This window comes from Pholcus phalangioides, unplaced genomic scaffold (assembly GCF_987345545.1).
Source record: "Pholcus phalangioides strain wild (caught in Gottingen) unplaced genomic scaffold, Ppha-v1.0 ptg000041l_1, whole genome shotgun sequence".
In the NCBI taxonomy this organism is placed as follows: domain Eukaryota; kingdom Metazoa; phylum Arthropoda; class Arachnida; order Araneae; family Pholcidae; genus Pholcus; species Pholcus phalangioides.
Window position 1 is genome coordinate 3837837 of NW_028301627.1, and position 25143 is coordinate 3862979.

A 25143-nucleotide genomic window follows, 5' to 3' on the forward strand; every position below is an offset into this window, starting at 1 on the left:
TTGTCACAAAAGTGGCTTTAAATACATTTATTGCAATTTTAAAACTAATTTTCCAATTAATACTACTAGGCTGTTATATTAAGGATGACCATACGTCTTGTATTTCTCGGAACATCCCGTATTTTCACGTCATTTTGTCCATCCCGTGACTTTTTGGAAGATGTCCCTTTTTTTTCTACAAAATCTCAATCAACTTTTGTTCTTCATTTTGAAATCAAGTATTAAAACTATCTCTTCCCAACTCATAAACCATAATACGATAATTACGACTATCAAATAGGAATCTCACATATGGACCATGATACACGTGCTACTACATTCGCAATTCTAATAATTTTCACGGATATGAATGACTAATTAGTTAATCGATTATGATTTCAATTAGCATCAGGATGAAAAATTTGTAAATATTAGAAAATTCACAATTTTACTAATTTTCACGAATTTGAATGACTAATTAATTAACTAATTAGGATCGTAATTAGCATCAGGAACGATGTGATTAATAAATGACAATCTTTCGAACTTATGAAAGTTGGATAAATCGCATCACTAATTTTCCCGAGTTTGAATGAGTAATTAGTTAATTATGATTTTAATTAGCATCAGGATCACTGTGATTAAAGAATGTTAAGATTTAAAAAGTTATAAAAAATCAGAAAACTCACAGCATTTAAACTTCACAAGCGTGCGGATTTTCGCCATTGTGAACCTTTTTGTGTCTGCTTAAATCAGAGTATTCCTTAAAATTTTTGTGGCAAACGTCGCATTCATATGAGAGTTTCTCACTGTGTGACCTTTTGTGGCATTTTAATGAGGAGCTATGACGAAACTTCTTGTGGCACAACTCGCATTCAAATGGTTTCTTTCCTGTGTGCACCTTTGTATGCCTATTTAAATTAGAACTAGACGTAAATGTTTTACCACAAAGTTCGCACTCATATGGTTTTTCTCCAGTGTGAAGCTTCGTGTGACTTGTTAAGCTCGAACTGCATGTAAATTTCTTACCGCATTCGTCACACTCATAGGGTTTTTCTCCAGTGTGGAGTCTCCTATGTTTAATTATATGAGAGAGATCGTAAAACGTTTTATCGCAAACCTCACATTTATGTGGCCGCTCTCCCGTGTGAATTCTTCTGTGTACTTTCAAACTGGAACATAATGAAAACTTTTTACTACAAAACTCGCACTCATACGGTTTTTCTCCGGTGTGGACTCTGCTGTGCATTCTTAATCCACGGCTATCTGAGAATGTCTTTCTACAAAGCTCACACTCATACGGCTTTTCTGCGGCATGAATTTTTTTGTGACTGTTCAGACTAGACATACGCCCAAACTTCTTAGCGCAAATCACGCACTCATGTGGTTTTTCTCCTGTATGGGTTTTTTTATGACCGTTCAAAGTAGATTTTGTGCGAAACATTTTGCCGCAAGATTCACACTCGTATGGCTTTTCACCAGTGTGGATCAATCTGTGTCTGAGTAGATGTTGCTTTTCCGCGAAAGTTTTACCACAAGAATCACATTCATGTGGTTTTTCCCGAGTGTGCACTTTTTTGTGACGCCTTAAACTAGACTGTTCTCTGAACTTTTTACCACAAAACTCACACGCGTATGGTCTTTCTCCAGTGTGCACTCTTTTGTGATTTTCTAAACCTATCTTTTCTCTAAATCTTTTACCGCAAGCATCACACTCATGCGGCCTTTCTCCAGTGTGAACCCTTTTGTGACTTGTCAAACTGTTCAAAAACCCAAATCTTTTACCACATACATCACAGTCATACGGTTTTTCTCCAGTGTGAACTCTTTTGTGCATACCCAATTCAAACTTTCTCGAAAACTTCTTATCGCATAAGTCACATTCATGTGGTTTTTCTTTGGTGTGGACCACTTTGTGGTTTATTAAATTGGACAAGTCCGAAAATCTTTTGCCACAAAATTCGCACTCATACGGCTTCTCTCCCGTGTGCCTTCTTTTGTGAATCTTCAATTCACACGACGATCCAAATCGTTTACCACATAAATCACATTCATGCGGTTTCTCTCCAGTGTGGACTCTTCTGTGCGAGCGTAATAAAGTGCTTGTCCGGAACTTCTTATCGCATAAGTCGCACGCATGTGGCTTTTCTTTGGTGTGAACAATTTTGTGGTGAATTAAATTGGACAAATCCGGAAACCTTTTGTCGCAAAATTCACACTCATATGGCTTCTCTCCGGTATGGCGCCTTTTATGAGGAATAAAACTCGCTTTATGCTTAAAGCGTTTACCGCAAACCTCGCACTCATACGGCCTCTCTTCGTCATGAACCTTCATGTGACGATTCAAATTAGCCTTTTCATAAAACTTCTTATTACAAAACACGCACTCCAGTTGGTTTTTTTCAGAGTGGATTTTTTCATGACGGGTCAAGCTACGCGAACCCGTAAATTTTTCACTGCTACGTTCACAATCTTGTGACTTTTCTTTGGAGTGGATTTTTTTATGAAGGGTCAAACTGCACGCGCGCATAAACCTCCTACCACAAAGTTCACACTCGTGTGGCTTTCCTCCAGCGTGTTCTCTTTTCTTGCTAACTATCTTAGACCTACTCGGAATCTTCTTACTACAATACCTACACTTTCTCATTGATGTTAGTGTTGCCTTGAGCGTCTTCTTGTTCGTTTTTGAGTTCATTTGTCGGAAAGTTCAACTGGAAGCACTCGTTGCAAACATCACATTCCAGTGGCATTTCCAGTATACCAATCCCCTCATGTTTTTCTAATTTTGGCATTCGTGACAGCTTCTCATCAACGTCGATCATGAGACTCATTGCGAAGGCGCTTGATTGTTTTGTAATAACTTCACCAGCGGAAGAGGCTTTCTTCGATGATTTAATTGGAAAAGTGTCATTTGAATTATTTTCACTTATAGTGCCTGTTGCGGTTGTTGTCACGCAAGATAACTCATCCATACCAATGTCTTAAAACAAATCGAAAGATCAAGTGGAAGTGAAAACGGAAAATTTCCCCCCCCCCCAATTGTGTTATTCTTTCACTCGATATTGTTCCTATAAGCTTTAGCAGTCGATTCACTTTCACAGAATTGCTAATTTTCTTCTGGAGAATTTGATGACGATCTCCATTTACCTGCAAGAAAAATTAAAAGATGATCACAAAAAGAGCCGCCAACCCAGTCATTAATCTTTTTAGCATAAACTGCCAAACATGACAACTTACATAAATGAAAATTTGATGTGGAGTACAGTCGCCCCCCCGCCCGTATTGGCGGGGGTTACGTTCCGGGGGTGGCCGTGAATAACCGAACTACTTTACTCCGATTAGTTAAAACCCGTTTTTAATGAATAAATTGACCATCGATTGATGGCCATGATGCTTATTGATAGTCGGAGTATAGATTAATTATTACATTTTTGATTATAATTAATAATGACGCTTTCAGCGTCAGGAGTAAATTAATTAATTGTAATAGTTGATTAATTGATGTCAGGAACTTATTAATTCATGGCAATCAGTATATTTGTTAATTATTATTTATAACCATTAAAATAATTATAATTATTAATTAAATAATAAATGGCAATAAGTTCACGATGGTTAATTTATTCATTAAAAACAGGCTTTGACTTGGTAAAAGTCAGAAATGAAAACATTTACAATCGTATTTCGAACTTTTACCAATTCGCCTTGGTAAAACCTAGGTTTTACTGGTTTTTTACCGTAATACATGTATACACGTTTACATATATATATGTATGTCTGGTAGCAACAGACCCCTTCATGATCTCGGTATACTTTTCTGACCATACATGTGTGAAAAAGAAGCAGTCTTTTCCATGGTGTGTTATATTGCAGCGTTCACTGTATTCGAAGCGTAAACATTTATTCTCAGTTCGAATGATGACGTATGGATAATTTCAAGAACAATGAAAATTCAGAAACAATTTCGGGAATAATAAAAATTCTGAAACATTGCGCTCCCCAAATGAGAAAACACATCAATTAATAAGCTTTTTATAACTCACTGCACTATGTAAAATCATTGATTGCTAGATTAATTGAAATTCGGTACCTTCCTGGCTGTGGAACCCGAAGCGCCGGAAAGGACTGTGCCCGAAACTTCAGACGTCATGAGAAGGACCCTACAGAGTCATGAAGAGGCTGAACGACGTCATAGCTCGCATCCAGAAAACGCCATCGTCGAAGTGCAAGGTGGCCCACTTCAACAGACTGGCCTCTTACCTCAGTGACAACCCGCCGATTTAAGGACTGAATTGTCGAAACGAACAATTCTAAGAGAGGGACAATGTTACGAATTATGAACGATAGATGCGCCAGTCTTTAACGCAATATTCTGATGGCGCTCAAAATATCGAAATCGGTGGATACCGGTTTCGGTTTGGCGGAAATGACTGTGATTGGTGGAGAACTGGCAGGGCGTATAGAGAAAAATCTAGAAAGTCCCGCCCCCTCCAAACAGTGATTCAACGCCCCTCCAGGCAGTCCGTATGGTGTCGCTGCCGACTAGGAAACTGTAAAATAGAATCTTGTGGAATGTTCTTTTTCTCGAAGTTTCTCCGGGATTATAAATACCGTGGCGCTCACAAGATGGCAGGCTCAAAGAGACTCGAATAGAGAGAGAGACTGGATGAAAAGTCAGTCGTGATTTAACTTTGTGAGAAAGTTGTAAGCTCTCGGATTAGGTTGTAAATACGTGTAAATTGCTGTTCTGTAAATAAATCTGTGTTTGTCCGTCGAACCGCTTCTTGTTCTGCAACCTGTCTTGTGGGAAATTATCCGGAACAATATATACATATATATTTTTTAATTGCAAAACAGCACACATAAATACATGAGTACAAAATACAGATATAATTAAAATAAATAAAGACAACAGAGCAAAACATGCACTATGTAGCTTTTAGGGACCCATTTGGTTGGTCCTAGAGCAATTTACTTTTGTTCTGCCACCTCTAAATTCCGTGCCGAAACTAGGGGAGGGAGGGAGGGAGGGACAACTGCCCCGGGCCGACAAAATTTAGAAGGCGATAATTTTAGGTGGGAACAAAGAACATTATTACAAAAATATCGAATTTTAAATTTGCGAGGGAGGCGAAATAATGTTTGCCAGGGGTGACAAAAGTCATTGTTACGGCCCTGCCCCCATCCACCTCGTCACATTTGATCGGCACATTTGTCCATCAATTCAATGAATAGGTAATTAAGATTTCCGTCTGACAATGGCGCTTTGTTTACGAATGAGTAAAGAAATATTGCTGTTTTTCGGTGAATATTAAGGGTGAAGAAATCGTTTAGGGGCACCTGTTGAAATGATGACGATCATCGTCACAGACATCATTGTCACAAGCATATAAATTGCGTTACACATTGATTCTTCAGTCATTCACTATCCGTGTTTGTTCTCACATCCATCAGAGTCTCTGGAATTCTTTTTCTCTCCAAAGAGAACGTTCATTTACGCACGTTCAAAAATGGTGCTTACGTCGGCTCATTTCGTACACGGAGCCCTGTTCCAAGTCTTGGCGTGCTTTGTTCCCGCATCGCAAGCAAAAAGTGTAAGTTTTTATTTATTATTATTAATCGTTATTTCTTTGTTTCGTTTCGTATATTTACTTTTGGCGTTACTTCATCTATTTATGCCATTTTATTTTGCAAAGTCAAGTTAAGAACTTTATTTCCCAACTGTACGACCCATAGTTTTCGAGAAAAATGCGAAAGAAAAGTATGACGTAATATCCGGTGCAAGGGAAAAAAAAAGAAACTTCCCACATCATTCCACGGATGCACGCCTCGATATGCGCGGTGGATATTTTGAACATGTTCCTATGTAAACATATGCAAATATACCGATATTCGTTTCCAATAAAGCTTTTTATTTTCTTGCACCGGACATGACGTCATACTTTTCTTTCGCATTTTTCTCGAAAACGTACAGTCTTTTGGGTATTTTTATGTATTCCAAGCGGGGAATCTGTCTGTGCAGAGTTTGGGCGAGCTTGATGGGACACCCTGTATAGCTTATTTTTTTCATTCCACATACCTTTATGAACATTTAGAGAGAGAAATGTCATCTGAATAAATATATGAAATAGGACAAATATATTTCTTAATTGAAATGTTGAAAAAGGAAGAAAGTTGTGGCGTGTAGGGGTGAATTTTCACCCATAAGAGAGAGTGTAAAGGGGCTTAAAATAGCAAGAAAACTACATTTTTTACTTTGTGGCATAGTGAACGGATTTCGCAAGGTTTCTAGGATATAGTATGAGGTTACCCATTAGCAAGCTCGCGCTTCAGAATGAAACTTGTTTTGACGTCACTCGATTCATCACGTGACCCACTCGAACGGGAGCGTAATGTAAAATTGTTGGTTTTCAATGAATTTTTTAGCATGCTCAAGACTTCATTTTTTCTGAGCGGATGAAACAAAAAACCTCTTTTTGTCAAAATATTTTTTTTTAATTGTTTTTTTTATTTTTGATGATTTTTTTCCCCAACTCATGTGTGCAATGTTAAGTAAATGGAAGCAGCTTCTCTCTTGCACGAGAGGGAAATTTCAGAAACCCCGAGGGAAATTATCAGAAACGCGTCTTTACGGAGAAAAAAACATAAAGGGAAAGAGAAACAAAGATACAATACATTTAAGAATGTTTCATGATTTTGATTGAATTGAAAAGAAACCATTTTTTTGGTTATACAGTATTCTCAGCCACCTCGTTAGGCACTTTGCCTGCTGTGGCCTTGTATTTGTGTGTTTATTATTATTATTTTTGAACTCGGTCACATTAGCTAAATTACAGCAATGTACGCTTGCACATTTCTTGCACGCTAAAAACACCCAAGAAATCGTTAAAACCAGGGCCGTATTTATGTTTCTTCTGCCTGCGGGCTACACAAATTTTGCAGCCCCTCTCTCATTTCAGTCTAAATTTTACCACCCCTCCCATGCTATTACTAATAAATCATAAACAAACAAAAGACAAAAAAGTGGTGCTGCATATACTGTAGTTGCTCCTAAATTTCACTTTCGGTCCTGTAGTCGTATCGTATTCCGATCCTTAATGATTGCCATATAACGGAGGGGGGGGGGGACTGCTCAACCTCCTGCCGTAGGCGTCTACACATCGACGAAAAACACTGATAAAGTTAGTTCCAATGTATGGTGCACACATTCGCATATGAAAGTATCTCGGCACAATTGATTGATAGTTTCTGCGTACTTGGTCTAGCAAAAAAACCAATAATTTGTATTTCATTAATATTTATACATATTATCTTTAACCGCACGTCCTCAAGTATATTTTGAAATAATGAAATACTTTTTCAAAATTGTTTCGTGGACCGATTAGAATTCTAGACGGGGGCCGCCAGTGGCTTGTGCACTCGTGTGATTTAAATGCTTGCATTACTTAAATATACAGATTGTGTCCCACAATCGCCTGACGGTCTTCAAAATGGGAAAAGAAAGGAAACGGTGACAGACATTAAAGTTATTCTTGCGGAATGTAAATGTTCTTAGTCAAGAATTTCATCTGCGTCATTCATGTCTCAAGGTATTGCATAGTTATTAAAATTAAATAAAAACCAACTTTATATATGGACAACCTGTGCCCAAAAACTAGATTAAAAGTTGTTGCCCTGTCTCTTCTGATGCAAACGAATAAATTTCCACGTTTCTAAGCGTAATATTCACAGAGATATCTGAATTCAAAAATCGGAGAAAAGCCTGGAAAGAAGCGTTGTCCGATAGATTTTGTTGCTTTTTTTTTGCCCAATTTTCCTCCGGTTTTCGAATTCAAATATTTCAGTGAATACTTAGAAACGAGGGAATTGTTATTAATTAAACTGCTTTTGTTCTTTTCCCAATGCTATTGAAAGCTACGTAATAAAAAATATGATAATGCAAAGATTAGAGGCCGTTCAAGTACTATTACGTCATCATCGATGGGGGGGGGGTTTCCGATTTGCTGACTTTTGATGATAGGGGGGGGGGGTTTGGATAATGCCTACGTCATCAACCAACCTTTATGACAATATGAGTTAGGATTCAGAAGGGCAGAGCTGATGACAAAATTTCGCTGACAAGGGGGGGGGGGGGTCAAAAATCGCCAAAAATTTGTTTTCGTAATACTTGAACGGCCCCTTATGTAGACTATTACATCCGAATAACTTCCTGCGGAAAATTGCAGGCTGGTCACATCATCCTTCATGGTCTATAGGTAGTCAGATAACACTGACAGAGAACAAAGGAACATCTGGTCGTAAGAGTGTAGACGTGTACACCGATGGCTCAAAAACTGAGCATGGAACAGCGGCAGCATACGTGGTGGTCAAGGAACGAGAAGTTATGGCAAGATGGTTTAGGAAGATCGCTGAACAACAATGTCTTTCAAACGGAGCTGTTAGCGATCTTTGAGGCCATCAAATATGCTAATGAACACAAAGAGGTGGCAGGTATATACACAGACTCTCTGTCGTCATTGCATGCTGTCTTGGATCCTCTGTGCCCTCACCAGATGGCCCGAAAGATTAGAGAAAAGTGCATCAATAACTTCAGAATTCTTTTGTCTTGGGTTAAAGCCCATGCACAGAGTTGGGGCAATGAGATGGCGGATCTCTATGCTAAAGAGGCGACTGAGTTAACTACTATTGATGATTCGCTTTCATACCCCAGGTCATGGGCCAAGAAGATTCTGAAAGAATACCTGCGAAATAAATGGCAGCATCTTTGGGACTCTAATATCAGATCAGGGAGGAAAATCCATGAGATAGTCCCAAAGTTTTCTTTGTTAGTCTTGGATGGAGCAGGGAGATGGTTCATTTCTTTACAGAGCATGGGCCATTCCCTGCATATCTCCATAGATTTGGTAAAAGAAGCGCTACCATCTGCAAATGTGGAGGTGTGGGGACGGCGGTACACTATACAACGGAATGTAAGATCACGGATAAGCTGCACTTTGGCAAGTTTTCGTCTAATAATAGAGTACTATGGAAGCACCAGTTGCTTAAGAAAAAGTCGCGTTGCCTTCAGATAAGCAAGTTAATTCGATTCATTGAGCAACATCACGATGAAATCATTCCTCCACACCAGAGGCAGGAGCCGAGCGGGATGAAGGTTGACTCCGAAGAGAGCTCAGATGAGGAATGGACTTGACTGATGTAAGTCATGGACATTGATGTTCGACTGTCCTTTGATTTCCTTTGCCATGACAAGGTCAAAGATATTCAATTATTTTAAAAGTCCTGATACATGTCGCATAGTTTATTTTATAAGCCCATGTTATTTTGAATTTGTGCTGTATCATGTTCTTGCATGTTTTGAATAATACGCATCTGTAACATTTATGTCTTGTGATATTCGTAGTATGAAGTTTGATTATATATTAGCAAATTAGCATGGTATATATAGGTTGTACATGTTATTAGAAATGTGATCTGGATGGTATTTCAGTTGTATTATATGTATCATGTTTTGTATAATGTATATGTTTAGCGGTGTATTGACAAGCCCTTTCCTATATTGAATCTGTGTTGCATCACGTATTCATAAGTTTAAAAAGTACCCATTTATATTTTGTAATATCCATCACATGATGCCTGATTTTATATTTACAAATGTATATGGTATTTAAGTTGTGCGCGTCACTACAGATGTGTTCTGGACGGAACTGTATTTGTATTTTTTGTATGTATTATTATCCAACGTGGACATTGATGTTCCCAGATTCCCTTTGACACGCTGTCTATATGTTTATATGCGTGTATATATACTCATAACTTGTATAACTGTTTTTCGTGGGCCCCATTTGTAGCCTGCAGGCGATGTGTGTCTGTGCACCTGCCCATGTCCCCCCCCCCCCATATCTTTGTATTTAATGTCATTTTTTTGTACGGTGAATGGGAGAATTGTGGAAGGAGTCCTGCTGTTGGTTGGCTTGGGGCTGTCCGGCCTGCTGCGTGTGGTTTGCCGGTCTTGGATGTCGGATTTTCCACCATGGCCCACGTCTCCTGAGACGAACCAGCTTATATCCCCTAGGGGGACAGAGCGGGGGCCATGGTTGGTCTGGAGGCCCCTTATGTAAAATATTCTTTGAGAAGTTAATTTAGTATTTAAAATGTTAGAATAACACATATTTTATAGATTTCCTCCTGTTATACGGAAATCAATTTTTGTGAAAAAAAATTGTACACGATAGTCAAAAATGAGCCACGTTTAAAATCAGTGACCAAAAATGCATCACGAAACTTCATCGTTTCCAGAACTTGGCATGTTTATGGGAGTATCACTGACGTAGTAAGTGATGTGCTGAAACTTAATTGCAAGTAGTCTAGTAGCTTCTTTGTCCATAGATAGCGTACATCTGAATCACGAAAAATACTTAACTTCTACAGAACGGCTCAATATAAATTTATTAATTTGAAGAAACACACGGTACGTTACACATGCAAAAGGAAACGAGAATACACGGACACATAGAAAATGACATCTTGACTCTGCAAGAAATGAAAGTCTTCCCTTTTGAACCAGGGAACAAAGGTAAAGTAAAGGCGCGCTCACGAAAACGACGTGTTGGCAGATTTATGATGTTGGAATGCCAACACCTACGCACTCTTGCCGACAGCACCGCAACATGTTTATCAGTTTCCAGACAATTTTCCAAAATTTCAATTCCACAAATAATCAAATTTATTATATTAAATTGATTCTAAATACGAATTAATACGGGATTTACTGAGTTGTAATTATTTTTTGAATATAAGAATTAAAAACGAAATGAGCAATAACTAATATGTATTTTATTATTGTCTTTTGTTTCGATATTTCATTGCGTATGTTTATTTATTGCGGTGCATGTAGTTTAACACAGTACCGTATTTCTTGGAATAAGCACCGCATGAACGTATGCGCAGCTGTATCGGAAAAAAAAGAACCATCAATTATATGAATGACATTTTGTTTATGAACTTAACATAAGGCCCAGATTCTCCGCACATTTCTTCATTAAATGCTTATTTTTAATTTCGGATATATATAAAATACAATAACTATTATTTTTTTTACTTTCATTTCTTAAATGAGCACTATCTCAAACTTTTCTCAGTTTATAGATGTATCGTATAAAGAGTCTCGCGCCTTATTGAATACAAGTATTACAGAGGATTCCAAGTTACCTAAGGTTGCATTTTGGTGATTGTGTTCATAAATTATGATTAAAGAAAACTCTCACAAAATACAAAATGTATGTACTTATCAGAAATGAGTAGCTATGTATATTTGATATTTACTTACTTTGTTTCCGTCGGGAAAGTGTAAAATGATGAGCAGCTTTTTTTTCGTTTAGTTGGTAATCCTGCGTTTATAACCGAATGCAGTTTTGTAATATTGTATAAACAAATTCATAAAAATGTGGGTTCTGCCAAGCTCCACATTTGTCCCCCTCCTTTTTTTCAGGAAAACGGCACATGAGGAGATCTGTCCTTAGGACCGAATCGCGTGTCCCCCCGCCTACCATTCTGTACCATGATTTCTTTATATTCCAATTAGTGACTGCAAACGGATGTTTTTCTGGATTGACCAGCTTCATTCCATTTCGGTTCCCAAACAAGTTTTAAAAAATCGTATGGTAATCGAATTCATCCATTCGGTTATATCCACTTAACATTGTTTTTTTACTAAAAAATATACTTAACTTTGTAAATATATTTAACACAGTATATTTACAATAGTTTATGCCTTTACAATGGTTTCGGTTTGCCACTTTTTCAATAGTCGTCAGAATACAAATACACCACAACAGGCAAAATGCCCAACGAGGTGGCTGAGAAAAAGATGCCCATAAAATTATGGATGTCATATATTTCAAAAACACAGCAACCCAATCAAAAATGCAATTAACAAAAATTATAATCAATATATGCAAGTGATAAAATATTATACAATGCCCATAAATAATACTTATGGTTGTCTTATTCTAAGTATGGATAGAGCTTCTCGATCTACCCCACCATGTTTATCGTATTTCTTTTTAAACGTGTCAATTGTGCTACAATTTACTACCTCCGGGGGTAAGCTATTCCATTTATTGACAACCCTATTAGAGAAAAATTCCCTGCGACACCATAGTCTTGCATTGTCCCTCAACAATCGATACTGGTGTCCCGATACTGGAATCAGCATCACTTTGAGGGTCAGTCAAAGGATGATCCACGATATTTGACTACACGCATTCACTCGTTGTATGCTTATTAGCGGCTCTATTTTCACTAAAATTGCACGTGTTCAGGGTGTACAAACTGCAAAACGATTTTATTTTCGTATATAAATGTTTGATTTCAATGCTGGTGAGAGTTGCTAACAGAATATTCGTTTGCGATTTCCATCTCGAGTTCCATGGTGTCCGCGGGCTTCGCGTTGAACACTGTGTGTGTGTGTTTTTCTTTTTTCTACAATTTCATGAGGACGCAAATCACAGGGGGAATGGATAGGGAATAAAAGAAATTTCGAAAAAGAATATCACAATGGCATTTGTCTAGGGATGTCTTCTTAGCTAAATCCTGTTTTGTCATCCCCAGGACTAATGAGCTATCGCCAGACGTTTTTGGATGTGCAAGCTTTTCATCAGGAATGGGGTCCGGGGAGAAGAATAGTAGGTTTTGCGTTTGTAGTGCGTGACAGAAGCGAAAAAATCACGTGAATTAATAGCGATTTAAAACTTTCTTTCACGCAATATATGAGCTATTTTTGTTTTGTTTGGTACACATATGAAATTTGGCAAAGACTGGTATGAAATTGTAGATTCGTATAAAGAATATACACAGAGGATCTATTTTGTTTGTAGTATATCTATGTCGAATTTTTCGTTTTACAACACCATCTGTGAGTAAAACATTCTTTTATTTATAAAAAAGAACTCTAGGCCACGAAAAGTTATCTAAGTGCAAATCGCACCTTCTTATGCCGATTGGTTGATTTGTTATGGCTATTGATTTGATTTGTTGGCTCTTGATATTTGTTTTCTGGAGAAGTGTGACGTCATTTTGTACTCGCAAGGATAATAGAATTCAAGGAAATCCTAGAGAAAAGAAAAACCCCCAAGATTTCCGTAGATTTTCACGATCTGCCGCAGCTCCGTATTTTATGGTAGAAATTTGTAGAAACTACGAAAATTCTGTAGCAGTTAGCAAGCATGGCCTAGTGGTGCATAAACCACAGATTATGATTTCATAAGTAAAGAAATGTGGGGAAGAATTGTGAAGCAAAAAAGATGACGAAGTTGGCATGTTGAAATACGAGAGAGTTTTGAGGGTGTTGAAAATACACAATACATACAAAATATATACATAATGGAATATGACTCGGGATGCTTGTCCTCTGTAGTAGAAAATATTCCAGGATCCACAGGTGCTCGTCTTCATGGGTTACGTCGGAGATGGCTGCTGTTGGTGCCCATTCTCTATAGTAGCTATCAGAAAAAAAAATTTACCACGCATGTCATCCAGATGGGATAGAATAGTCAGAATTTAAATAATCGATCGATATTGATATCGATGGCATTTGTAGTCTACTCGATGAAGTGCTACTCGATGTTGTTGTGTGATTACTAACACAAATACAACGTCACAGCAGGCAAAATGCTCAACGAGGTGGCTGAGAAAAAGATGCCCTTAACAAATATGGATGGAAATAAACCGTGTTTATTCTCAGCCTATCGTGTCGATGAGGAAATGTTGTTGCAAATATTCACCATAACGTGGCATTGCTCCATTCGGTTCGGGCAAAAGGAAATTGTGATTTTTCAGACCCACTACAATGTACATGTTGTTACTTTCTTTGCAATTCCGTTCGTTCTATCTCTCCTCCATAAACCTCATCGACCGTGATTGGTACACTTGTGTGCGTCAATCGATTCAATTCAATAAATAGGTAATAAAGATTTCCGATTGACAATGGCGCTTTGTTTCGGAAAGAATTAAGAAATTTTGATGTTTTTTGGTGAAAATTGCCGAGTGGAGAAATCGTTTAGGCACCTGTTGAAAATGAATATAATCGTCACAGAAACGATTGTCATTAGTCTATATATTGCGTTACTGAACATTGGTTCTTCTGTAATTCGCCCCAACCGTGTTCGCTCTTCCATCAATTATAGTCTCTTTGTTTAAAAAGTCCTTACTTTCTAAGAAATACTTCTCTTAAGAAGCAACATTCTCGCGTATTCCACGGCAGAAATGGCATCAGGACACTTCCAGCTCGGAGTTTTATTGCAAGTTTTGCTGCGCTTTATTTCCACATCGCAAGCAAAAAGTGTAAACTTTTATTTATTATTATTTATTGTTATTTTTCTCTTTTGTTTCTTATAAATATTGAGCACGTGAGAGCATAGGAATGAGTGAATGACAAATCAGTGAGCAAGTGGTTATAGGAATGAGTGAATTACAAATCAGTGGGCAAGTGGTTATGGGAATGAGTGAATTACAAATCAGTGAGCAAGTGAGCATAGTAATGAGTGAATGTCAAATCAGTGAGCATAGTAATGAGTGAATGTCAAATCAGTGAGCATAGTAATGAGTGAATGTCAAATCAGTGAGCAAAGGAATGAATGTATGACAAATCGTTGAACAAGTAACTACTGAAGTGAGTAAATGAGCAAGTAAGTACTGTAGTGAATAAATGAGCAAGTGGTGGCGACCGTGGTGGCGATTGATAAAATCAGTTAGCAAGTGGGCACAGAAGTGGTGAATGAGTAAGTTACTGAGTGAGTGAGAATCGGAATGAGTGCGCAATAAATCAGTGAGCAAGAGAGAACAGCACTAGTAAATGAACAAGTGAGCAAGTAAACATAGGAATGAGTGAATGATAAATCAATGAGCACGTGATCACTGAAGTGAGTGAATGAGCAAATCAGTGCGCCAATGAGCATAGGAGTGTCAATTGATCAAATAAGTGAACAAGTGATCACAGAAATATTGAATGCGTATTTCAGAGTGCAAGTGTGCATAGGAATGAGTGAGTGAGCGAACCAATGAACGAGGGAGCATAAGATTGGTGATTGATTGATTGGAAGTGACAAGATGAGCAAGTGAACATAGTAGAGGGTGAATCGATAACTCAGTGATGTAATAAACATAAAAGCGGCATTTGTCCATAAGAATGAGGAAATGAGAAAATCAGTAAGCAAGTGAGCATGGAAATGAGTAAATGAGAGAATCAGTGAGCAAGTGAGTATAGAAATGAGTGAATTAGCAAATCAGTGAGCTAATGAGTATAGAAATGAATAAATGAGCAAATAAGTGAGCAAAGGTACATAAGACTTGTGACTGAAGAAATAAGTGAGCAAGTGAACATAATAATCAGTGAATGAGCAAATCAGTTAGGCAGTGAGCATACGAGTGGCAATTGACCTAATAAGTTTGCAAGTGGGCATAGGAGGTGGCGATTGAGCAAATAAGTGAGAAATCGAAAATGGGAGTGCTGATTCAGATGTTGAGCACAGAAGTAGGGAATGAGTGAGCATAGGAATGTGTATGACAAATCAGTGAGCAATTGAGAACACGAGCGAGTTTGTGAGCAAGTGAACGTAGGAATGATAGAATAACCTAATCAGTGAGCAATTGAGAACACGAGCGAGTTTGTGAGCAAGTGAACGTAGGAATGATAGAATAACCTGATCAGTGAGCAAGTGAGCACAGGAGTGAACAAATACACTTGGATTGAGGAAATGAGTAGTGAATTATCAAGTGAGCATAGGAATGAGTAAATGAGCAAATTGGTGAGCAAGTGAGTACAGAAGTATTGAACGAGCAGGTTAGTGTGCAAGTGGGCTTAGGCATGATTTAACGAGCAAATCAGTGAACCAGTGAGCATAGTAGTGCCGAGTGAGCAAATCAGTTTGCAAATTAATGCTCACTGCCTCACTCATGATCCCACTCACTAACTATAGTCGTTGGATTGTATGTTGGTAAATTGCGTGGCGGTGAGAGACTGGAACCTGAACTGATGAGTGTGAATAGTCCATACTGTTACGGGTCGGATGCATCGGCGTCTGAACAAACGCAGTACATCAATTGCACTGATGCTTGTGAATTTTCCTTGAGGGAAGAAAAATATCATTCATCTGTACTATAGTGGTTCCTGCACTCGCAAGGGCAGGCTGAGGGACGGTGGTTTGATTCCCTGCAGAGGTAAATGAAGTAATTTACCCCGAAAATTCATCTCCGGTGTATATATATATATATAGGTGTGTGTGTGTGTGTATCGAGTTATTAATTAATACCTCGTATGAACAATTGAAAATGACGTCGTTTCTCTGAGTAGAATATGTTTGCTCGTTGTCTATTCTCGTCAAGTGTTATGTTGATGGTAAATCCGTTAATTTTCTTAGATTCAAGAAGCTCCGCAGGTACCTTCGCTGGGTTTATCAATTAGGGAACCACGCATGTCGAGATACGAACACGTTCAGGAACGACGTAAGAGCATGTTTTCTTATGTAACACTTTTAATAGAGTGATGTTAATCGAATTTTTGTATTAAGTGGAAATTCGAGTTTTGGTTTTCGATCACTCACATATGACCGTGTCTTTGTGAAGCAGTGCATGAATTCATTTCGTTGTTATTGCAGGGCCATTTTGCTATTGTCCCCGTGATCACATCGCTGGTGGAAAAGTCGCTGCTCAAGGGATGTTCCCCTTTGCTGTGAGTTTGTGCTGTATTCTAAGTTTCTTTAACAATGATTCAAGAATCAAAATATCTGTCAGTTATTATTCATTCAATTGATATTTTGGGTCATGTGGGACATGAAAAATCGAAAAGGTGACGCATTCGATCGTCGATATCCGTGCAAGCTATAAATTGTCGAGGTATAACTTCCATATAATTTTGACGAGCATTATTTTGAATTTTGTAACGGCGATAAAATTTATCAGAGTGAATAACTGTGCAAATTTTATTTTCACAAGGTCTACGCTGAAATGACTACAGTCGAAGGGACAGCATCGAAAAATAACTTTTACTCTAAAAGTTGTACTGGGACATTAGTCACGGACAGACACGTGTTGACGGCTGCTCACTGTGTATTTTTGTAAGTATATAAATTAAATACAAGCGTGATTCAATGTCAGACATGTGAGCTGAATTCTGAACCTCCACCCTTGATCAAACGTGTGTAGCCGCCTTTACCTTTACTCTCTATCGAATAGTATATGATAGGTGTGCATCGCTCTCCAAATTTTGAACATGAAGGGCAGCGGTTCCCAACGCGGGGGTACGCGAAAAGAAAATGGCAATGGCGGCCACCCATCTAAAAAAAGAACAAAATAATTAAAAAAAGATTGAAAATAATTTTTAAAAGTAGGTAGAGGTTTTCGCTAATATTGTCAGTTGTAATATGTATTGACTTTCCCTATCAATAAAATGTTCTATAACAGAGGGGTTGCTGGAAAAAAGGTTCGGCCTTCCCTCTTCCCGCCCAACCTATGATCGGGATTCGTGAACGCGTTCCTCTCGGCTCACTTTTCTTCGGCGTTTTAGATTTGATTGTTGACACAAGCCGGCCTGTGCGTAAAAGAAGAATTAATTCGTGTTGTGTTTAACTTTTGTTGTGGGCGTTTGTATTGAGGCGTGTGCGTGTTATTCCCGCAATTTTCTACGTCAACTTTTCTACCAAGCACCTACTACTCACGTGATTTGCGCTATGGATCAGCGGCTAAGAACTAGATCGGATCTGTGCGAAAGCGGACCGAAACACCAAAATGAAATACCGTGCACCTGTAAACGTGTAAACATATTTTGAATTTTCCAAAAGTGACTCTGCCAAAGCAACCGAGACATCCAACTACATTAGATATCGTATTGCCGGAGGAGGAAAAACTCACACTATTGGTAAAAGGATGTCGTCAGATGCATGTTTGCAGAGGAAAGTGCTCTTATAATGAGTTTTCTGTCACAAATAATACGGTGTCTCGAAGAATACAGGACACGTCACACGATGTTGAGAGCACATTCAGTCCCGTCAAAGGTTATGGATTTTTTTCTATCCAAGGCGACGAAAGTACCGACATTTTTTTTTTTCGCAACACTCTGTGCTACTTGCAATTGCCAAGTACTTGACAGAAAATTCGAAGTAAATCTTTTTGTCACCCATTGAAGGGGTCGTCCGACTGTTAAAGATTCATTTGAAGCAATTAATCATTATTTCGTTAAAAAATAATTCAATGGTCAAAATTTATTGGATACAACAGATGGAGGAAAATCCACGGAAGGTTGCTTGCTACTCAGGCCTTGGTGCGGGAGAAGTCGCTCCTAAAACGAAATGAACTCACTGCCTATATTCACAGACAGTGCCCTGCATCGAAACCTTTACCTCCAAATTTGCGAAACGTTCTTGATGAAGCGATCGAAGTTGTCAACTTTATCGAGGTGAATCCTACCAACTACAGGTTGTTTAAATTGTTGGGTTAAGACATCAACAGCTTTCACAACGCTTTGCTTTTTGCTCACCGAAGTTAGGTGGTTGTCCCGGGGTTAAGTCCTGACGTTGCTGTTCGAACTTCGGCACGAGGTAGCCCTTTTTTTTAGGAAGTGTTTAAAACAATTCACGATTTCTTGTCACAAGCTGAGCTAAATTTAAAAGTCGGCCACTTAGAAGGATTAAAATCCTCGTTTGAAAATTATTTTTCAGATCCGGAAATGGGTGATCGGTCGACACTTGATCCTTTCAAAGAAGAGTATTTTGAACCGACTTCACTGTCGATTCCAGAAAAGGAGGAAATTTCTAGAGCTCACATCAGATACCACTCTGAAGATCCTCTTCAATGACGAAATGGTGAACCTAGTCAGTTTTGGGGCTTGAATGAATACGTTGAACTTTCTACAAAAGCCATATTGGTTTTGTTGCCGTTTGTTAGCACGGAGCTTGTTGAACGGGCGTTTTCTTCGTATATTTAAATAAAAAATAAATATAGAAGCAAATATTGAACACGGCTCCGGATTTGAGTTTGTATTGATCCGCTTTTGAGACTAATTTTTCAAAACTTTGTAATTGAATTTAGTCCCAAACATCACATTAATTTTTTTTTTCAATCTTTGTGTTAATTTTTTTGCTTACTTCAAAAATAAAAAAATCTAAAATAATGAGAAAAAATGAACCATTTAATTTAATTCAACATGTACCTTTTTTTGAAGTTTTTCGAAAACTGAAATGGATGAAACAGATGGAGGGGTGAGTCTGGAGGATTCGCGGAAAGGAACAGAGGCAGCTGCGGGTACGCCACAGAGTAAGAATAATATTATATCTTTAGTCTATGGGGTACGCGGACTAAAAAACGTTGGGAACCGTTGACGAAGGGCACGCTTCCCTTCTTTATGGTACATTATTAAATTTTTAATGAGATTCGCCTGTTCTCGTAAGAATTTTTTTTATTTTGTTACATTTCCGAGATGGAATCGTAAATTCGGTTATCGTAATGTGAATTACCCCTGCGTGTAAAAGGCCATTTTACATCTACTATGCGTAATGCTGAGCTTAGATATTTTGCAGCTCACAAGAAAAGGGTTCATAGGTGACGTCTTAAAAAAGTTTTCAAAAAATTACCACAGATCCAACTCATATAGATATGCACAAAAATATAAAAATATTCGAAGTAATTGTAATGGGTCACTTGAAAAAAATCTAAGTATTTATATTCTGGACATCAATGGAGGACCAGAATGAATTTAAAAATCCCGCAGCCCTAGAGCAGGGTTCTCCAACTGGCGTTCCGCGGAACCATAGTGTTTGGTGAAAGCTTTTTTGGGGTTCCGCGTCATCAGTTGTGACGGAACCCTAAAAATCCTGGAACAGTGAGTTTATTTGAAATTTTTCTTGTTACTGTTTCACTTGAAGCAATTTTTTATAAAATTTCGGAATTGGTGTTCCCGAAACTCAAGACCTAAATGCGGACTTTATGAGGATCTTCCTCCAAAAATGAAGGAACTTTTAAATTGTTTCTTTACATTCTGTGCCCCCCCCCCCCCGCCTTTCTTCTCTCGAATGGCCAACTGAGTTTCACGATGTCGTATTCTTATCGCTTTTCTGAATAGCAGATCCTAAATAGCAATCGGAAGACAGAGAAAAGGAAAAAAACATCATTTTTTTTCTAACTTGCTTGAGCTCATTTTTCCCATTTTACAAATTCTTTACCACAAATGGAACCTCGTTTATACGACGTTTAAGAGGCCACGTCAAGACGTTGTAAATGGGTGAAAATACTACAAATGGAACTTCGCTGAAAATCACCCCATAGCCCTCAAAGAAAATGTTACAATAATTCAATGGTTTTAATTGCATTTTGTTTGTTATATAATAATCATTTTTGAGAAAAATTACCCACAGCATTAAAATTTTCAAAAACTTATTACAAATTGCCAAAATAACTGTAATTCGCATTACATCACCGTTGCTTAAATCTTGAGTATTCTCATATTGATCTCCTGCAGATTTGAAATAAAAAAAATGTAATTTTTCACTTTTATAAGAAAGACTTTTTTTTCTTTTGTTTTCCATATCTAAGCAGAGAAGGTAATGAATCAAATCTAGTTCTTTAAAAGTTGTCTAAAAGAACCGAAATACCAGGCATCAGTGTTTCTCAAACAATGCATCGCAGCTCTCGGGGGCATCGCCAACCTATGTCAAAGGCTTCGCGGCTAGCTATCGATATTGCTGATTGCTTGTTTAGTGCTTTGAAGGGGTATTTTTTAGACCATTCTGGGCAGAGATGCAACTCGTGGGGACGGGACTTGGGGGGGGGGGGTTCTAACTAGGGGGTCTGATGTCTCGGGCGCCGGACCTTAGGGAGCGTAAATTTCACCCTTTAGCCTTTCCTTCAACATTAAAAGGGGTGCCAAAATGCGTACTTGCCCCGGCTAAGTATCGAGTAGGGGCCTTGATACCGTATCTCTTTCCACAATCAGTCAATCATGAAAGTTTAAGGCTTTTGAGTTGACGATATGCAATAAAAAACTATTATAGTGACGCATTTTTGTAATTCGCAATAATTACATAGATTCAGTGTATAGAAATGATAATTTTCCAAGCATTTGGACTTGGAGTTGAAATGAAAACGTAGAGTAATTAAAGTTTTTGTCACTCATAAATATCCTGTTGTCTGTCTCCTTTTCTTGCTCCCGTCCTGGTCTACGAGGAACTCGGGTCGTTCTGGGAAGAATTCCACGAAGGCATTGAACTGCATTTTTTTTTAAAATTCCAGTTATTCTTTTCTTTAATGTTGATTGAAAAGCGTAAGAGAAATTTCCCACGAGTGACCATGATTTATGTGGATGAGTTCACCGAAAATTTCAAGATTCCGCTTCCCAGTAACACATAATGGCTCTCGATGTCCAGTCAGTGCTGGTCATGCAATATTATCACATTACAAGCAAACATTTAGCATGTTCCAAAAAAAAAAAGCTGCATGGGGTCAATTGCTGACCGTCCTTTCGCTTCATCTTTTATGTTTTTGCTCAAGTTGGAAGTTTTCACTCGTCTGAGACCATTATTACAGTTTGTGTGCTTAAATCTGAATAATTTAATCTTCGTATTTGCTATAGCTAGTGTTGGTTTGGCAAGCTGAACCGGGGGCAGATTCTCTCTGTCTCTTCCTCTGACCTCTCGTTCTATATTTCCGGTGAGAACGGTGTATGCCAAAATTCTCACTAAACCGGGTGACCAAGTAGCGAGTAATAATTTTTTTCCCTCTGTTATGTATTTTGTTATTAATATTATTTATTTATCATTAAAGACTTTTCCATGGAACTTTTTTTTTAATATGTTCTTGTTCTTTTGACAGCTTCTTGCATCCCGTGAATTTTAACGTGAATACTTTAACGAAAAATCAGTTATAGTTGTATATCAGTTGCCACGATTAAAAAATCACGAGTATTTGTGAAATACTACTTACATAGCAATGGAATATTGTTGCCCAATTCCATAAGATTCTCGCGAACTCTGCCACAACATGCTCAGAGATGTTTTGTGTTCAATATATCTTTTGTCCTCTGTCAGTGCCTTTTCTGATACAAAAAATAATTGCAAAAGCAGCGCCATGATGATCAAACAACACATTGCTATTGAGGAAAGTCTACGCATCGAACAATTGGAGTACGAAACTCAGCGAAAAACAAAAAAAGCTGTTCGGAATCGGTTGTGAAATTCTACGTGCACGCCATTTCGTTTTTCGCTGTTTTTCATTTTGAAATATTTCTAACTTTATACAGTAAAACAATTTTTGGTGATATGGGCCAAGTTTACACTTTTTCGAATGATGCAAATGGGTTAACAGATATGGCCAAAAAATTGTTAGAAGCCACTGTTATAATTTTTTATAATTTTTTGCGGCTTTAATAATTATTACGTTTCTCTGTTTTATTTGTTATTATTATTGTTGCGTGATTGTGGGTGAGATGAATGCACTTGATGTTTTTCCATAATTTTTTGAGGCCTACACCATGGGACCCTTTCCGTGCAAAAAATATTTTTTTGCTGCACATTCATTTTCTTAGTAAACAGATTATAAAAGTCAGCCTCATAATAAAAGCAGCGCCATTTTTCCTTTCGAGTATCGAAGTATTTTTAAAGCGCACTGGGCAGTTAGTTAACCATGGCACACCGCTGGTGCATGTGGTCATTTCTTGAGCGCGATCATGTAAGCGCGCAGTTTACGATGAGCATTGCATGTCTTTATGTGGGGAACGTCCGCAGCGTCTGATTTCTGCAGATTCGATCATCGACACGAACATTTTGACCCAGATGACACGATGGCATTCTGAATGTCGTCATGGTCTCATCGCGTCCAAACAATGAAAATGCACAAAAATTCAAAAAGAAACAAAGAAATTGAATCGAAAGGTGTGTATGATGAAGATGTTCAATACACGAATAATCTTCCAAATTACTTCCCATTCAAAGAAATTGCAATACAACCAGACTTGAAATTATACAATGATGCTATATTTGAGACGCTCGTCCTGATTGTTTTAATGAGACTGCAAACGTCAGACACTGCGCACCTATCAGTGTGTTAAATTCTTATATAAAATACTGAACCTGTATCTCAGTATATATATGATCTAATTGTACAATTTCATTTAAACACAATGTCAGTGAGGAAGGAGAACATTGTATCACTTTGGCCATCGGCGAAGTAAACGTATTGCATGAAGTCAAGAGGCTAACAAGTTGTCCAGCTAAATACGTTATTCACCCGGATTATCATGGCTCATACAATAACGACATTGCACTGATCGAGCTTGACACACCCATCGACTTTGGATACTATCGGTTCCGTAGAATCCCCATCACAACGGCCAAGCTAGCTACTAATATCTTTGTGCCGGAGTACGGAACATGGCTAACTGCAATTGGCTGGGGTAAACGATTCTTTAATGGTAAAACTTTTTCTTTTTTTTAACATTTTCAGTTGCATTCATGATGTATTCAAATATGAATTAATAAGATTCGTAGTTTAATGAGATAAATACTTTTATCGAAATTCATATGAAATTTATCAAGACTGTGATTGATTTATTTTTCAACAGATTGATTTAAAAACAAACTTTCTCTTTTGTGTAGCTTTCTTTGAGTTTAATCCTTTTTTCGGGACGTCTGACATTTACTTTTTTTACATTTTTTCCTTCAGATTCAGCATCGGCAGACTTTTTGCGGTATGTTCAACTTCCAGTGATTCCGCCCGAACGGTGCGGTAAATTGCTAAAAGCAGAGGAAAACATAACGATTGGATTTTGTGCCGGAGGAATCCCGAACTTTAGTACTTGTAGTGTGAGTAGAGGCTACAGCAACAAAATATAAATCTGCTTACTGCTAATGTCATAGATGGATCAAAACGTTCAGGCAATACGAACAAAAACCTTTTTATTCAACTAACAACTTGCCAAAAAAAAGTGGATGGGAATAGATTATAAAAATGGAAATTCGGCTAGGCTGTGCCGTAGTATCACCTTATGAGAAGGGTTGCTAGGTTTTCCTAGCACGTTTATAAGAATGCAGTGAAAAAACAACAACAAAAAACAAATTATTGAACATGTTTGAATATTTATGGTGCAAAGAAGTATGAATTTTTTTGAAGTGAAACTTCTTTTGCAACATGAGAGAGAGCGATAGGATGGGCGGATGGGATGAACGCTTCGATATTATCTCCCCGACACCTGCGGTCACACAATGTAAACATATTCAAAAAATGAAATATCTCTTCATAACTTAAGCCGCATGTGCCAACGAGGATATGCGTAGCTCTTCTCTGCAACCCTTCAACCAAGTCTACCCTTCCAGGGGCGTCGGAAGTATTTTCAACCCGTGGGTGCTCACACAGGTGTACGCAAGGACGGGGGGTGGTGTCGATTCCCCCATATTAAAAAAACCAATACTGATTTTTTTTTTAATTTCTGTTATATTTCTATAGAAATACTGTATAACAGCGGTTCTCAACCAGTGCTCCCATGCCAATAAAATAAATCCTTTAGTGAACCTGTAAAATAAAAGGAGGTTTGTGTGCGGGCTCGCCATGGAAATAATGTACTGAAAAGAGCTCTGTGTGAAACAAAAAAATGTTGAGAATCACAGCTGTATATTTATTTATTTTATTTATTTATACAATATTGTTGGCCCTTGGGCCTATACAAGAGGATGCGATTGAGAATGACAAAGATATTGTTTGATGTTGGATAAAAAACTAGTGATAGAGGGAGATTCAACAATAGAGCTTGGGAGTTTGTTCCATTCACCAATGGTATGAGGAAAGAAGCTGTATTTAAAGCAGTCAGTGGAAGCAAAAATAGGTTTTATTTTAAGGGAATGGTCGAGTCTTCTAGAGATGTAGGATGGTTTGGCTAAGATACCAGAAGTATCCATGTTGAACTGACCATGGAAAATTTTATAAAGCAATGTTAATCGAGAAATGAGACGAAGAGTAGAGAGAGGGAGGAGATGTAGTTCATTTTTAAGTTCGGACACAGAAATGAAAGATGACCAGCAGTCGTGAACAAATCGGGCGGATTTATTTTGAATTGATTCAAGTTTGTCTGTATTACTGGAGGTGTAAGGGTCCCAGATTTCGGCGGCGTAGGAGAGGACGGGGGATATA

At 38.0% G+C, this 25143-nt stretch overlaps 1 protein-coding gene across 1 annotated transcript; it reads right to left on the bottom strand.

Annotated features, from left to right (window-relative positions):
* Positions 1–673: 673 nt before the first annotated feature.
* On the bottom strand, positions 674–2674 carry LOC149065086 (uncharacterized). Its single transcript, XM_089254286.1, has one exon. It carries the CDS (start codon positions 2672–2674, stop codon positions 674–676), a length of 2001 nt encoding a protein of 666 aa, XP_089110412.1.
* Between the last annotated feature and the right edge of the window lie 22469 nt (positions 2675–25143).